The 12,893-nt window shown below is 54.8% G+C and overlaps 1 protein-coding gene and 1 long non-coding RNA gene across 10 annotated transcripts in view; one reads left to right on the top strand and one right to left on the bottom strand.

Moving 5' to 3' along the window:
• The window catches only part of LOC142604434 (uncharacterized), a 31,316-nt gene extending 19,694 nt beyond the window's left edge, over positions 1 to 11,622 (bottom strand). Inside the window, exons 1-2 of the long non-coding RNA XR_012838309.1 lie at positions 10,646 to 11,622; positions 6,060 to 6,296 (exon numbers count right to left, since the gene is read on the bottom strand). This is a non-coding gene — a long non-coding RNA (uncharacterized LOC142604434). The remainder of the gene's footprint in view (positions 1 to 6,059; positions 6,297 to 10,645) is intronic.
• The window catches only part of SEPTIN9 (septin 9), a 142,545-nt gene that overhangs the window by 29,698 nt on the left and 99,954 nt on the right, over positions 1 to 12,893 (top strand). The window contains exon 1 of one of the 9 annotated variants that reach the window (XM_075770971.1): positions 8,774 to 9,427. The exons of 5 other annotated variants lie outside the window; for them this stretch is intronic. In XM_075770971.1, coding sequence (XP_075627086.1) covers positions 9,406 to 9,427 — 22 coding nt within the window. In that variant the 5' untranslated portion in view covers positions 8,774 to 9,405. Of the gene's footprint in view, positions 1 to 8,773; positions 9,428 to 9,725; positions 9,874 to 10,560; positions 10,583 to 11,380; positions 11,401 to 12,893 lie in introns of those variants that run through there. 3 more of the 9 variants (XM_075770965.1, XM_075770964.1, XM_075770974.1) reach the window with 3 other exon arrangements.

Here is a 12,893-nt window from a genome sequence, read left to right as displayed (position 1 = left end):
GAAGAACTGCTCATGGACCAGTGCTATTTGTGGGTCAGGTGCTTTGTTCACAAGAGGTCCCAAAGGGGTGGGAGGGGAGCAGGTGCCTCAGCTGTCCTGCTTCGGCCTTCGTCCGGCTGCACGGCCGCCTGGAGCCGAGCGGAGCAGGGGCGGGCTGCCAGGGCCAGCTGCAGTCCAGGGCGGGCACAGCTTTTCCATCCAAAAAAGACAGGGTGCAAGCGGCCCCACTTCTGCATCATCAGCAGTTGGCTAAGGATCAACCACAACTTGTCTCAGTGCTTTTTGGAAGCGTAGGGCGTAATTTAGAGAGTCACGAAGCTCAAGGCCAGCTATCTGGGTTGCATTAGAAAGGGACGCTCACTGATGTCATGAAACCTTCATCGCGGCAGTGTGTCTCGTACTGTCTAAGTACTTCTCTTGGGTATAAAGTGGAGGAACTCCCATGCCAGGCGTGTTTGCACCAGCTTGAGCCCCTTATCCACCCTTTAGGTTGATGGGGGTAGACAGAAGGGCCAGACACCACAGCAGGTGGACAAGTGTGGGCTGGAGATGCAGGATGAGCGAGATGGTTCAAAGGTGCTGGTCGTGGTGTGAGCCTGTGAGCTTTTGCTCGGGGCATGAGTTTTAGGACCACGATGGCACTGCACTGCCATGCTGCCCAGCGCACCCAGGAGGTCTCTGTAGGAGCTGGTAGCTAGAATTAATAAAGAGCAGGGAATATAGTCTGATATGAAAATTTCAACAAGATGTGCACAGATAGGTCTTGTCTTATTTTGCTTTTCCCTGGTTAAGTCTTGCATTTTCCCTTTAATAGTTATTGATGTTCCCATTTCGTAGTTGGGGGAAATAGAGCAGCAGAGAAGATGGAAGCAGTGCTTTTTGCATTGCCCGTGAATCTGGGGATCCTTCCCCATGGGCGCTGAAATGGAAAGATGTGTGGCCGGGTGGGTGGAAGAGCTGAACACACATAGCTGTGGGCATAGCTTAAATTGGCATCATCACTTCAACATCTGATTTCAGCAGGGTTCAGGAATTTGGGATGCTCCAAATTCACGCAGTGAGTTAAAGGTAGATATGCCAATAGATCTTGCTGTTGCCATCTCTTGATTTAGTACCTTGCGCTGAGGATCGTCTCCTCTCTTTATGCCTGGAGTCTGTAAGGGAACAACTTTAGAAATTGGCTTATGTGCGGTCGCAGGTTAACCAGAATAGTGGAAATAAACAAAAGAAACATCAAAAGCCAGGGGCTCCCTAGTCGAGCGTACATGATTACCGTTACGTAAGCTAGTTCAGAGTGCTGTAAAACCCGTTAAGTCTTTGAGTTTTCCCCAGGGAAATGCTGCCAGAACTGTCACACATCTCCTGCATCTCCTGCAGACACGGGTAGCCCACCACAGCACAGCTCTCTACAGGTAATTGTGCTATCCGAGCAAACCAAGTTTGGGAACCTTGGTTCAGACCTTCAGACTGTCCGAACCTTTACTACACCCTTTTTTAGCTTCCTGTCGCAATACTGGGGTGCGGGCTGAGAGTGCAGCACTTCTGGTCCGGCTGGAAGCTGTGGGGGTGCACGACATCTCTTTGCAGTGTGATGGTTTTAGCACAGACTGTGCCTTTCACCTTGGTGGAGCAGCTGAAGGGTTAACTACAGACCTGTGGTTGCAGCCTCATTGCTTTGGATGTGTCCTTAGATGAGGTCATGAGTTTCTTTGGGCAGCCTCTATTCCCCTTTGTTTAAAGCACCGCACTGGTCACCCCAGCTGTGCAGATCTCCGTGCCAAAGAGCATCCACATGCACAGCTTGCTCTCCTCGGGCTCCCTAGTGACAAGCCCTCATTTGACACGTGTCCTCTTGGTCTTTCTCATCACGAGGATGAAGTAGCAAAGGGTGAAGCTTGGTCACCAGCCAACCTGGAGAGTCCCTTCTGCAGCAGCGCAGCTCCACGATTGCGGCTCTGCAGAAAATCTGAACTCCAGGCAACAAGAAGTTAAAGCGAAAAGGCTGCTCTCGGTTCAGGTGCTTGGTTTCCTGCACGGACACACGAGCAGGGTGCTTGCGTAAGGCAGACACGTGGACTCCAGGGTGCCTGGGGAGTCCTGGGGGGCTCCCATGTGCTTCAAGCAGAGATGTGCATTACTTACAGTGAATGAGGGAGCGCAGGCGCTTGTGCGCATGGCTAAGAAATTAAGGAGTAGCGATAGGTGCCGTGGGCTGTTTGCTATTGAAGGGATGCGCTCAGCACTGCCTTGTCCTGTTCCCTTACAATACACGTGAGCCATCTCCACTCTTATGTATAGTCCCAAAAGGCTACTGGACGTCACAGGTGAGTAGATAGATGTTTTGATGCTTTCTTCATACAGCACCTGGCACTGTGGGCTCTGGTGTGAGGAAACCAGAGACAGTGATACATAAATCAGTATTTCAGGAATGGCTGGGGATTTAATGTTCCGTAATGTTTGGAGGCTTTAGCTGCTATTTTAAGATAATAGTCTTCCTCACTGGAATGGGATATGGGTTTGTTGATGTGCGGATGAGGTCCGCAGGGTTCCCCCAAAGGAAGGAGATGTAGAGGTGCAGAGTACAACTCCTCCAGGACAGGAGCAGTAGTCCATAAGTGAGGTTATTTCCCACCTTGGGACCAGGCGTCTCCACAGTAAGCTTCTGATGCCCTTTCCAGAGAACCTCACATCAGCTGCGGCAGAGAGGAGGTGGGAGAGCGGGGAAGGGAAATGACAGTGGAACATGGGGGTTTTTGTGAAGGATGGAGGAAAGACATGCAACCCAGTCCTCTAGAGGAGAGCACAGTGCCCTGGGAGAGAGAAATATGTTCATTATCACCTCTGCCAGCCCCAGCCCATGTCCTGTGAGGGGCATGGCCACGCTGGGACGTGGCTGGCCCAAGATGCCCGTGCAGGAGCTGATGGAGCAGGCGGGGAGGAACCCCCCCGGGGCTGGGGAATGAAAGGACATGCTTCCAGCCAAGGTGTCCACGGGCACTGGAGCAGTGAGACGGTTAGGGAAGCGTGTGTGTGGGGTGCGGCGCCTGGCACCCATCCCCTTAGCAGCACAGGAAAAATGAACCGAAGGAGGGCTGGTGGGTATTGACCTGGTCTGCATGTGCTGGCTCATGCAGTGCTGGTTACCTAAGCATCTGTGTGTGGTCACATTTCTGTCGGTTGAATACATGCGTCTCTCCGTGGTGTTTATTTTCTTCGTCTTTTTGTTGCTGAAACGTCAGTTTGGAAATTGCTCTTGGGCATGTTGGCAGACCAGCTCGTGGCTGCTCAACTTTCCCTCTTCCCCTCAAAGTCTGGTGTCCCTCATCACGTGGGCAGAGGCAAATTCCCGAGCCCTGGCTGCCCACCACAGGCATCCTCTGAGCCTCCGAGGCCGGCGCATCCGGCGGTGGCTAGTGTTTACCAAAACCCATAATTGCACCTTAGGCAGAGAGCACCGATTTATTCCTTGCTATATTTATCTTGTGTCTAGGACTGCAAAAGGGACGAGAGCGCAGCCTTTTGTGCCCTTTGTTGCAGAGAGATGACTTGTTTGTAAGGCAGCTCTGCAGTTGGGCTAGTGGATAAAGCACTGCAGATGTTCGGGGCTGACCTGCAAGGCATGCGGTCTCTCTGCTGAATTTTTGGTAGCTGTGAAAGCAATGCCTGAGATCCAAGGAAAGTGCCAGTAGCAAGAGGCATTCCTGATTGACTCAATGGAGCGGTCCCTCCTTGGTTTAATTTTTTTGTAGTTTACTTTCTGGTCAAAACATGTTTTGATGTTCGGAGAAGCGTCAGGCCTGGGTGGTTCTGTCACTAAACAAAAATAAGGTCTGCTGCCCGGTTCTGGAGCATTTTCTCTCCTTCAGTGGATTGGCCCTTCTTCAGCAATCAGGACTTACAGCAATGGTGGGGTCTTCTGGCTGCGTTGCACCAAGGCAGCATCTCCGTTGTGTTGTAGCACAGTAACACAGTGAAATCCATGCAGAGAGAGCCCCTTGCCTGTGATCGCTGCGTAGCCAGCAACGTTTTGAAAACCCCTGTGTTTAGGAGCTGCTTTTTTAAAGGTGAAACAAAGATCTGAGCAGGTCTGTCCTTGTGGGAGGTCTTCCCTCCACGCCAGAGGAGCTGCTTTGAACACGCAGGAGCAGAGCGTTGCTCCCCGCGAGCCCGTGCTGCCGGGGTATAACACGCCTGGGTATAATTGTGCAGCTTTTCAGCTGGCTGCGACCCCAGTGGCGTGCAGGCGGCTGGGCTCACTGTGTCACGGCTGGGGTGGCTCCGGGGCTCCTTGGGGCAAGCTGCTCTGAGGATGGTGGAGCGGAGCAGTGTGTAATGCAACCTGTGCCCTGCCTTCTTAAATAAACCCAGAGAAAAGAAAGGCAACTCCCCCAGGTGTTTGCAGGGCTTGGTGCAATCTTCCTTCCTTTAATCTGTCTGCTTATGAGACCCAGGTGGTAACTCTCTTGAAGACTTTGCTCCTTGACGGCTCCTTCTGCCAGACAGGAGCTGTTGCAGTGACCTGCCCCGGAGGCAGGAGGGTGCAGAGCAAGCAGCTGGCATTCCAAAGAGCAAATATAATAATACCATCAGCAATCCTGCTTTCCCCCAGCGACTGCTCAGTGGGGAATGGCCACAGACCTTCAGGTACAGAGTAACTCCCCCAGTTTGGGGACTCAGGGAGTGAGTCTTGAGAGGGCAAGACTGATGGTAAGGAGGAGTCCAGGAAGGAAAACGTAAGCAGAGGATTGTGGAAGAGTTAACATTTATCTGAGACTCCCTGTGCTCTCCCTGGAGGGTGTGCGTCCAGTCCTCCTGCCTCACCTTTCGCTCTGCACTGCCAGCTGCTATTAATACTTCAGCACGAGTGTTACGGCGCGAGCAGAAAGCCCAGGGAAGGATATGGAAGGGATTTCCAGCAGTTTGAGCCTTTCAGGCAGAGAGGTTGAGAGCCAGCAAGGGAGGAGAAGCCCTAACAGGGGCTCTCCTTAAAGATACATCCCTCCATAGGAGGGGACGGGACAGAGGGACACTTGTGTAGGCATCGTCTCAAGGGGCTGCGTAGGCTCGGGGCAGGAGGGGAGATGAATCCTGTGTCCTGGGCAGGGTCTTTGGCTGAGGAAAAGTAGTAACTCGTGGGGATCTGTGTTTCCTTGTGTTGAACAAATAAAGAATTTCATAAGAAATAATCAGGTAGGAGCAAAATAGTGCTTGGCAGCACGTGCGGAGCAGCCAGGAGCCGCAGTCCAGGGTAGGGCAGCTCCACGTCTGCCCAGCTGGGAGAGGGGGGAAGGAGGAGTGGGGAGGCAAAGGAAAAATAACTGGCAGAGAGCGGGGCAGCAGCATTCAGAGGATAAGTACCTCCCTTGGACAGAGGGATATCTCCTTGGTTTGGTTGTTGGGGTTTTTTTTAGATGAAAAAGGAGAATTTTAGCCAGCGTTTTCTTTCTTCCGTGTCTTCAAGGCTCATATAAATGTAAATGAAATGTTCTTGGAGCAGTCGGCGGAGGCTCAGATACTGTCATCTGCTGGCTGGGTCCAGCCTGGGGGTAAATGGCATAGAGGGAATATAATGGAGTAACACTTGATTGCACTGTTTGAGTTGGGACCTGTATTTCCTCATGTGAAAATGCTTCACTGAACATAATTTGATTTAGGTATGTTCTGCTCTGCCGCACTGTCCTCCCCCTCTGTACTCTCCTCCCAGCTCGCTAACGCTGCAGATAGCTGAGCTTGTGAAAGAACCAGTTGTATCCCCATTTTTCCTGCCTCTCCAGGCCCTGGAGGTCTTTGGCTGCTCCGGCACCTTTGTCAATGCAGTTTGAACCTCTGATCCCTGCATGGACTTGCAGCGTTCATCCTTTCCAGCTCGCTCAGCAGCAGGGCTGGGGTTATAAGGTTAACACCTGACTGGTTCGCTAAAAGTGTGGTAGAAGTGGCCGACTGTGACTATGGGAACCAAGTAGAAAAGAAAATAACTCTTCCGTTGGATGGAAGGCCACAGGAACGTAATCTCAGCATAAAGCTAGAGAGAAAGACAAGGAATTGTAAACAGGATCTACCTGAATGCCTGCAGGCGTCCGTACCATGGTGGCCGCTGTTATGGCTGGTGACAGTGTCAGTAGTCCTAAATCCTCTCCTGGCTGCCCACCGAAGTCCCACGCTCCGGCAGGACCGCCGTGCCCATGGTTGGGGGTGTGCTTGTGTTGTCTTCACGGCACCTTCCCTGCTGATCTGCGTGTTGGTGCACAGCAAGCAGCGTGTCGCTTAGCAGAGGGCTCGGGTGTTGCTGGGCTAGCCTAGAAAAGGTGGGAGAGAGAAAATTCAAACTGAGCCTGGAGCAGGGTTTGGTTTACTTTCTTGTGATTTCCTTCCTAGCTTTCTCTGCACATGGCAGTGCTTCCTGCTGGCTGACACCCGTGGAAATGTTTAAACCTGCGAGGTGGGGCGAGGGAAAGCGTGCACCCCTGTGCCAGCTTCAGCACGTGCAGGGCTGCAGCGGAGCAAGGCTCCTGCTTTGTTTCAGCTTCTTGTTTGCAAATGGAAATTGGGTTTATCTTTATATGGCAGGTAGCGGTGGTTTCCTAAAAGTTGCTCCTGCTTTTTCACTCTCCTGGCTCTGCCAAAAGACAGCCCTGGGGGGCCTTGAACCCTGAGAAAACAGCCCCAGCCAGGGGACTCTTCTGTCCCCTTCCCAAACCCTAGATGTGCTCGACTTCCCCCCCAACCCTTTTAGCAGTAGTATTAAAAATGCAATATGTTTTATCTTTATATAGATTTCTACAATACACAGACCACCAAATACTCATTTAAACAGGCACGTGGGGAGCTCCTCAAACACCGAGGAGGGTGAGGGACCCCCCAGCCATGTAACAGGCGGGTTGCTGGAACCACACCTTCGCATGGGAGCAAGCCCCAATGCTGGCATTGTGGGCACGGCGTGGCTGAGCACCTGAATTTCTCAAACGCAGACACCCCGGTGCCACTGCCACCCACGGCGGTGGCAGGAGTGCTTTGCCAACGCTGCTTCGAATGGGGACACGCGGCCGCGCCTTGAAAGCGAATCCATTAAAATTTACTTGAGGACTTGAAGTCTGAATGAGAGCATCAACCTGGAGGTTTTATGAATTTAAAGTTTAATTGTATAAATCATTGTTTGGATTCCTTCACTGAGTGCCTTGTGATGATCTGCGCCGTGAGAAATGATGCCTTTGCCTTGTTCCCTCCTGATCACCTGGGTCTCCATGGGTTAAAGTCTACAAATGTGTGCTGCTCCCATCCCTTCTTCCTTTCCATTCACCTTCTTCCTTTCTTGGTACTTCCCCTGAGCTTTTCCTTTCCTCTCCAGCGTAAGGAGCTCAGCAATAGAGGCTGCTCGGCGGAGGCAGTGGACTGGATTTTGTGCTGCGTGAGGCTGTGCCACTCCCCTGGGTCCTCGCTTTGTGTTTGGCACCTTCGAGGTCTCAGGCAGGAAACATGGTTTTGGTCTGTGCCTGGGAAAACATTGCTTATTGTCCCCTCTCTAACGCCTTGGGCACTGGCAGCAGGAACGCACAGAGCTTTAATAGCAAATAGAGAATAAACAGGAATTTGGGAAGGAATCTAAACCTCCCTGCCCAAGGAATAACACACTGGGGGTTAGATGGGATGGACCGTCCTGGCACTGCCTCCCACCAGCTCCCTGTTGTGCAGTGGAGGTGCTGGCCTGACCCTGCTGCTTGGCCTTAGACGGGTTCCTCCTCTGGTTCGGTGACACTGACTCTCCATCAGCTGCCGTATGGGGAAACACGTGCGTTCCCTGGGATTTTTCACATTGAAAAGCAATGCAAGGTAGGTCCAGGCTGTACAAAGGTCCCAGCAACACCTGGAGTCTTTCCTTGGGAGTTTAATGGGAGATGAGTCATCCAGCCAGGAAACAATTTGCCCTTCTGCCCATGCTACGGGGGAAGGTGCTGAGCTCTGTCACAGCTATCACACTTGTGATTTTCCATGTGAACCGTGAGCATTTGGAGGCAAAAACATGTTACACGTGTGGTGCTGAGCGCTCCTGCCAGCACACCTGGCCCGCTTAGCAGCAGTGCCATCCCTGCCATCCCTGCCGTGCCTGCCGGAGCGATGGCTCGTTCGCCGGCTCTGGGGCAGAGGCTGTGCCCGTACATCTGGCTGGGTGACTCAGGCTCTGCACTATCAATAAGAATCGGCGGCGGATGACACGGGAGGGTGGCGCGGGGAGGTCTGGGCAGCGTGGGCACCGTCTCGGCGGAGGTGCTAACACGGCGTCCCTGCTGCCTGCCCTGGCCACCGGCCAAGTGGAAGTTTCCAAGCGGGCCAGCCCATCGCCGCAGCCGTGCATCCCTCCATCCCGGCTGGAGAGAGGAGGATCTGGTGACCGGCTCCGCGGGGCTGCTCCCCTCCCTCTGCATCCCCGTGCCCTGCCTGGGCATTGCGGGGAGGGAAAACTGCTCTCAGATCCCACCGTCGGACCGAGGAGAACGACCGAGAGCTTCTACCCAGGGCAGAGACTTTCACTATCGCTTTCAGGCTGGCTGCAGAAATCCTCCCCTTATCGCCGCTTTGCAGAGGAGGGAGGAAGGCGAAGTGGGGGCTCGGTGCCAGGGCCGGCAGCGAAGCTCTCCGTCGGGTTGCACAGGGCGAGTAAACATGTGCAGCGCTCGGGTCCTGCCTGGTAGCAGCAGCGGCAGCCCATGATGCTGTGCTGGGAATGAAGTCAGCCTGCATCAGCTGAATAGTTTATGCATGAATCGGAACTTCAGACCTGGCAGGGAGGGGGAACGCGCAGGATCTGCGCTCTTTTAAAATGCTGGAGCCAAGGAAGGAGGAGGGGATAGAGGAAATAGCAGGAAAATAAGACGGGGGAAACGGGGAGAGATTTGAGAAGCTGGATGAGTTGTTCACTCTGTTATTGTGAGGAGCCAAGTTCCTTAAGCATCTCCTGGTGGATATTAAGAGGGAGCTGTGGAGGCTGGCGTGTTCCCCTGGATGCTCACATGCTGTAGCTTTAAGACTGTTTTACAGAGGACTTGGGATTTCCAGTTTTCCTGCGCCTGGTGGAGTATTTCAGGGAGTTACGGGATTTTTTGGGTCATGCACCCCCTTTTTCTTTTTTCTTCCTCCTTTCTCTTCCTCTCTTACTCTTCCTTTTCATTTCAAAGAGACAAAGCTACTTCAGTTTGGAGCACAAACATATGATCAGCACATGGAAATGTGGTAATTTGGATGCATTCATGATTGCAACAGATTGAAGAAATTAGACCAGACAAAGAGCTTTTTTTGGAAGAGGAGGAGGAGGAGGCAAGGCAAGGAGGGAGGGAGAGTGGGGGAAAGAAGGGGACGCCACCGAAAAAAGGGACGGCCGTGACACGCGGATGCTAAATATATCCCGTAGTAATGGAGAGGGACCGGATTTCAGGTAGGCTATTGATCTTTTAATATGTTAGATTCTGCCTCTGCCCTCCTACCTTTCCAGCAGCTTCTGCACTTTAAGAGGAGAAACAGCCACGCTCCGAGTGGATTTCAGCTGATTCCTTTATTTATTTTTTCTTTTTTTTTTTTTTTTGCAATGCTTCCTTTCTGCATTTCTTCCCCCCCCCCCGCCCCCCATCCTCCTGAGCCCTCCAGACAGAAGGTGGTTCCAGCAGAAGCCGGGGGGGAAGAGGGGGGAAGCGAGGGGGGAAAAAGAAACTGCTTTCTAGGTCTGGATTTCATTTGAGCCTCTCTCCCCCCGCTCCGCTCCGCTCCCATGTGCCGCACAGCGCGGGGGGATGAATGCTGAGCCTGTTAGCTCAGAGCTGCGAGCCGGGAAGAGGGAGGAAAATAGCCGAGCTCTTGGCATGGAGACGCATTTCTGCTCTGAAGGTTGGCTCCTGAGTTTGTGTGTGTGTTGTGGTTGAGCTTTCCCTGCTTGCCAAAGTATCTTCCCCCAGCTTTTTGCCCTGCCATCCTGCCTGCTCGGCCGGGCAGGGGCTGCCTGCGTGTCCCGTGGCCATTCCTCGTGCGATGCCGGAGCTGGTGGCCAGTGACTTGGTGTGTGCCTCACCTTGCTGGCCACGTGTGGGGGCGTTCGGGTGGGGGGCAGTTAGCAGAGGAATGAATAACTCTATTTAATTCCCCAGCTTCCCTGCAAATCCCCCCTAATGGTACATGTCTGAGTGGTTCCAAAAGCTGCTCTCGGGTACGTCGAGCCGTCGGGGAGCGATGTTGCAGCGAGATGTTTCTGGGACCGTAACTGCTGGCAGGGTGAGGGGACAGGCGGTGCGGCGTCACCCACGAGGCTCGCTCCCTGCGTGCGCGAGCAGGACGGCCGCCATCAAAGCATGTGTCTGTGCCAGCGTTGGCAGTCCCGGTGTGCTGCAGCCCAGCGGCGGGTCTCCCTCCTCCCGCACGGCATGGCGCAGCTCGCCCTCCTCCGGCACGGCAGCCCAGGGGAGGCACGAGGCCTCTTCTCCTGGGCGTTCCCGGCCGGCTGCTGGGCATCGGCGCTGGGAGGGAAACCACAGGGATGAGAGGAAATGCTCAAGCCAGGGTGGAGTGAAACTGTGGCCGGAGAAAGCTGCTGCTATGGCTGGTCTGTACCAGCTCCTCAGGGCCCCGTCTGGGGGGCACCGGGTGCCATGGGACAGGGACTTACCTGCGGGAGCATCCTCCGCTCCCCACCGCCTCTGGAGAGCGCGGATGGCACCTTCTCGTCCCTCTCTCCATCTCTTGCTCGTGCTTTCTCCTCTGGTTTGAGCCACTTCAAAGCATTCCTGAGAGCTGCTCGTAACTCGGAGCCTGTTGGGTGTTGGAGCAGCACAGGGCTTTGGGCTGGGATCGCCTCTGTGTGCAGGCCTCCGAGGCAGGGACGTGGGGGAGAGGATTGGGGTGGCAGGGACGATTTGGTGCTGCTGTGGTTTGGCCCTTCACATGTCCTGTCCCATCCTCGGTGCAGCGCTGGGTCCCCTCTCTCCAAACAGAGGCGGGGTGGGGGCTCTGCAAAGGGTTGCTGGTGAGAAAAGGGTGATGTGCTGTGATGTGATCTGGAGCTTTTTGTTCCAGAACAGCACCCAAAGTGGGTTTCTCTTGGTCCGTGACCTGCACATCATATTCAGCTGCTGCACGGAGCAGCTGGGCCGACTGTCACCCGCTCCTGGGGTGTGCAGCACCCTGGGACCCCAACGGGCAGGGAGACCCTGGCTGAATGTCTGTGCAAAGATGCAAGAGCTCTTGCTGACTCCCAGGAGCACGAGCAATGCTTGCAACTTGATGATGTCCAAGCGCGTACGTGTTTCACTGACCTCTGCTGGAACCGGCTTTTCTGTGGGTGGTTCAGATGCGGCTGAGCTGCGGGCAGGGAGGCAGGCAGCAGGCAAGGCACGCGGGTGTGCTTGGTGGCCTGGGGCAGGCGTAAGTAGGCGTAGTGTGTGCCTTGACCTAAGGCGGTTGTGCCCAGGGGCTTGGTGTGGGATGCTGAACGCGGCAGCACTCAAGCACGAGCGGGCGATGTACTGCGTGGGACCCCAGAGCCGTGCCGGCCATCTCAGTCGTGTTTCTGATGTGTGGCTCCAGCACGAAATACGGGCCGGGTAGGGCTGGGCTGGGGTCTTCTCCACAGGTCCCTGCTTGGAGAACTCAGGGCAGGCAGGGCGCTCAGCGGGGCAGTGTCGGAGGGAATGCTAAACCCGTGCTTGGGGCAGAGGAAAACTGTGGTCGAAGAGATTTGGGACACAAAAGTGACAGTGTCACCAGGCCACGCTGTTGGTTCCCAGGTCCATGGTGCAGCACAGATTCACAGGGCGAGCCGCTCGGCTCGCAGCGGTCCTGCCACTGCCGGCACCTGAGCGGGCTGTGCCAGCCGACGTGCCCAGGGGGTCTCGCGGAGCTGTGGGCTCTGGCACCGCCGTGCTGGTGAAGGAGAGGAGCGGGCAGCAGAGCTCAGCCTGCCCCAGGCTCCTCCTCGCCGTGGCCGTGCAGGCAGCGGGACAGCCGGGGCTCTGGCTTTAGTGACTAACGGAAAGATGACTCAGATGAAAGCAGATCTGTGTAGCGCTGGGGGCCACGTCCCAGTTGCTGTTCTGGCCCTAAACATGCTTTTAATTAATACTCTGCTGTGGGTGGGAATTAGCTGACTCCTGAGCTGAGCGTGTGGCTGCCGGATGGTGCGAGGGCACCCCGGGGCGGGTGGGAATTGGGCCTGGCCTCTTCTTTGAGGGCTGCTTTCCCACAGCTGCTAGAGCTCAGCGCGTCCCATGGGGTCTCCTCTCCCCGGGGAGAGTCACAGGCTTCCTTGTGCAGAGCGGTGCCCCCGATCCAGGATCTGACGATGAGAAGCGCCTCGTGCTTCGGGGGAAGGCATTGCAGGCGCAGGGTGATGCTACAGCTCTGCGACTGGCTCATGGTCTGCTCCGGGGCAGCGAGGGTCTTCCTCGGTCTCTGTTACAAGGTACCAGTCTCGGGCGGTGCCTTTGGGTGCCGGTCTAAGAAACAATCTCTCATAACCTGCTAGTCCCTTTTAATGTGCTTAAACCATCTCTCTCACGCATTTCCATGGGCTACTGCTGCATGAACAGCCTTAGCTCTAAATGAACTTGTTTCCAGGCATCCTCCTGCAGCGGTTTTGGGGCCGGGGAGCTGTGCCCTGGGGCTGCTGTGTTCCGCACATCTGCCCCTTCTCTCTGCCTTGGCAGATTGCTTTGGTGGCAGCGGCCTGGAGATGGCTCTCCTGTCTTTTCCTAGCGGATGGCTCTTTTGGCTAGTCCAGATCTTTCTACAAAGCCTTAATTATTAATGTTAGGGAGTCTCTCACCTCTTCTCAAAAGAAAAGGCAGGGCCCACAGCACCCCGGGGGGTTTTGGTTACTGCGATGATGAAGGTGACAGGATGGGTGCAACCCTGATGGG

This window comes from Balearica regulorum, chromosome 18, assembly GCF_011004875.1.
Source record: "Balearica regulorum gibbericeps isolate bBalReg1 chromosome 18, bBalReg1.pri, whole genome shotgun sequence".
Classification (NCBI taxonomy): domain Eukaryota; kingdom Metazoa; phylum Chordata; class Aves; order Gruiformes; family Gruidae; genus Balearica; species Balearica regulorum.
Note: the sequence above shows the minus strand (reverse complement) of the source record. Positions and strands in the feature narration are given on the sequence as shown.